Source organism: Acyrthosiphon pisum, chromosome X (assembly GCF_005508785.2).
Source record: "Acyrthosiphon pisum isolate AL4f chromosome X, pea_aphid_22Mar2018_4r6ur, whole genome shotgun sequence".
Taxonomy (NCBI): Eukaryota; Metazoa; Arthropoda; class Insecta; order Hemiptera; family Aphididae; genus Acyrthosiphon; species Acyrthosiphon pisum.
In genome coordinates, this window is record NC_042493.1 from 38,638,791 (window position 1) to 38,641,110 (window position 2,320).

At 34.0% G+C, this 2,320-nt stretch overlaps 1 protein-coding gene across 1 annotated transcript; it reads right to left on the reverse strand.

Moving 5' to 3' along the window:
• Positions 1–1,012: 1,012 nt before the first annotated feature.
• Positions 1,013–1,861, reverse strand: LOC100168573 (tigger transposable element-derived protein 6-like). Its single transcript, XM_008180059.1, has one exon. It carries the CDS (start codon positions 1,859–1,861, stop codon positions 1,013–1,015), a length of 849 nt encoding a protein of 282 aa, XP_008178281.1.
• Positions 1,862–2,320: the final 459 nt, after the last annotated feature.

A 2,320-nucleotide genomic window follows, 5' to 3' on the forward strand; every position in this document is an offset into this window, starting at 1 on the left:
TAAATACAATATTACTATAAATACTTTGAAAACCGCACTTAATTATTATGTCCTTTATGTTAGACATTATAATACAATTTTTAACGAATTCAAATCAAAAGCTATTTGGAAAATTAAAAGTTGACATTACCTATTTTGAGATTACTAATTAGGCTTCTATGGTTTTTAATTGGTTGACTGTAATATCAATTTTAATAATACAATCTGTCAATCTGATAAGAATTCATTTTTTAGTACCTATTCTGGTCTTAGAACCATAGGTAAATATCAATACATTTTAATAACTATTAATTAGCCATGCCGTTATGATACACATTGCATAGTATTCATGTTTATTCTAATCCCCTCAGTAATGCGTGCATTCACCACTATGGGGCGCTCTGTTCAATAACTTGCACGTAGTCTATACATAATATATTTATTACAAATCTATACTATAAACCAAGTATTTAACTCTCATTGGTTGAATAAATAACTGATATTAATTGTGTTGTAAATATTGTTGAATTTATTTTATTCATTTTAAAATTGAAATCATTCATCGTAATTTTACATTGCAAAGTAACAACGTTTTTTTTTTTATTACAGTAAGTTCTCGTTACAACGAACTCCAAGGGACCACATTTTTTTTTCGTTATAACGGAAATTTCGTTGTAACGAAATTTTGAAAATTCGATTATGTATAGTTCAAATATGTATGTAATAAATAAATAATTCAAATGTAAATAATTTGCGAAAAAATAAATAATTGACAATTTTAACAAATGTAAATAATTTGCGAAAAAATAAATAACTTTATTATAGAAAATCAACAATTTTCTTTTGAACAAGGTTTGCTGTTTTAATAGAAAGTAAATAATTTTGTAGTTGGTGAATGTTTGTAAAGATGAAGTCTGGTACATCACTCTGTGATGTAATGAATGTTCGCATTACTTCCAAACTTGTTAAGGCTTCTGATGAAGTGACATTGCGCACATCATTTCCCATCACAGCTTCTTCGTCTTCGTCTCCACTACTCCATAACGATGTCTACTTCGGTTAGTTCATAACATGTTGAAATGTTGTCATCTGCACCGAGATAATTTTCTAAATTCACGTCGTCAGGAAGCGACGTTTTCTTTTTTGCAGTGCTCCAAATTTTCTCTAACTCAGATTGTTGGATATCGTGCGTATTTGATTCATCATATTCGGCCACTTCTGAAACAGAATTGGCGTCTTTGGTTGTGGTTGCATGTTTCCAACAGTTAGTTATTGTTGATTGACTGATATCATCCCAAGCTCCGCATATCCATTCGATAGCTTCCTTCACATTGCATTTTCTTTGGATATTTTTCTCCAAATCGCATAAAATTTGACGTAACAAAAAGGTTCTGTAGCGTGATTTTACAGCTCTGATGATACCTTGGTCAAGAGGTTGAAGTACAGCTGTGCAGTTAGGTGGGAAATATTCCACACGAATGTTATCCAATTTTGGTGGAATTTTCCTCTTCTTTTTTTTCATTTCTGTATCAAAATCTATCAACCAATCATTAAAAATTATTTGGGTCATCCATGCTTTCTTGTTAAATTTATAGATGCATGGCAATGATTTACAGTTTTTAAAACAACGAGGTTTTGCAGATTTGCCAATGATGAGGATTTTTCGTTTCTCCGTTCCCGATTTGTTACAACAGAACAGAGCGGTGATGCGTTGTTTGGAAGCTTTACCCCCTACACACTTGTCTCCTTTCTGGGCTAATGTCCTTTTTGGTTCAAGCTGAAAAAACACTCCAGCTTCATCCGCATTAAAGACATCGTCCGGGTTGTATTTCTTGATGAGTGCAGCAACTTCTCCGTTTCGCCATTCGTTAACAGAATTCATTGGCACGTCACTCGCCTCTCCAGAAATTCATTTGGACAACACACCATACCGCTCACGGAAACGATTTAACCATCCGACACTTGCTTGGAAATTCTCAACTTCGAGCATTTTAGCAAATTCTAAGGCTTTTTCTCGAATTAAAGGACCGGTCAGAGGAACGTTTCTGGAACGAACATCTTGAAACCATTTGTAAACCGCCGTATCAACGTCTTCAAATTGTGCCTTACGCATCCTTTTCCTGCTCGGGTCAAAAACAGAAGTCTGCAGTTGTTTCAAGATGCTTTCTCGGTCCTTCAAAATGGTTGACAATGTAGATGGAGATATGCCATACTTTTTTGCCACCTCGCCTTTCTTCAATCCTTTGTCTACTTCAGAAATTATGTTTTTCTTCTCTTCCGACGAAAATTGCTTTCTTTTCACTGTAGAACTCATCACGTACGTACATAAAGAAGGAGCATA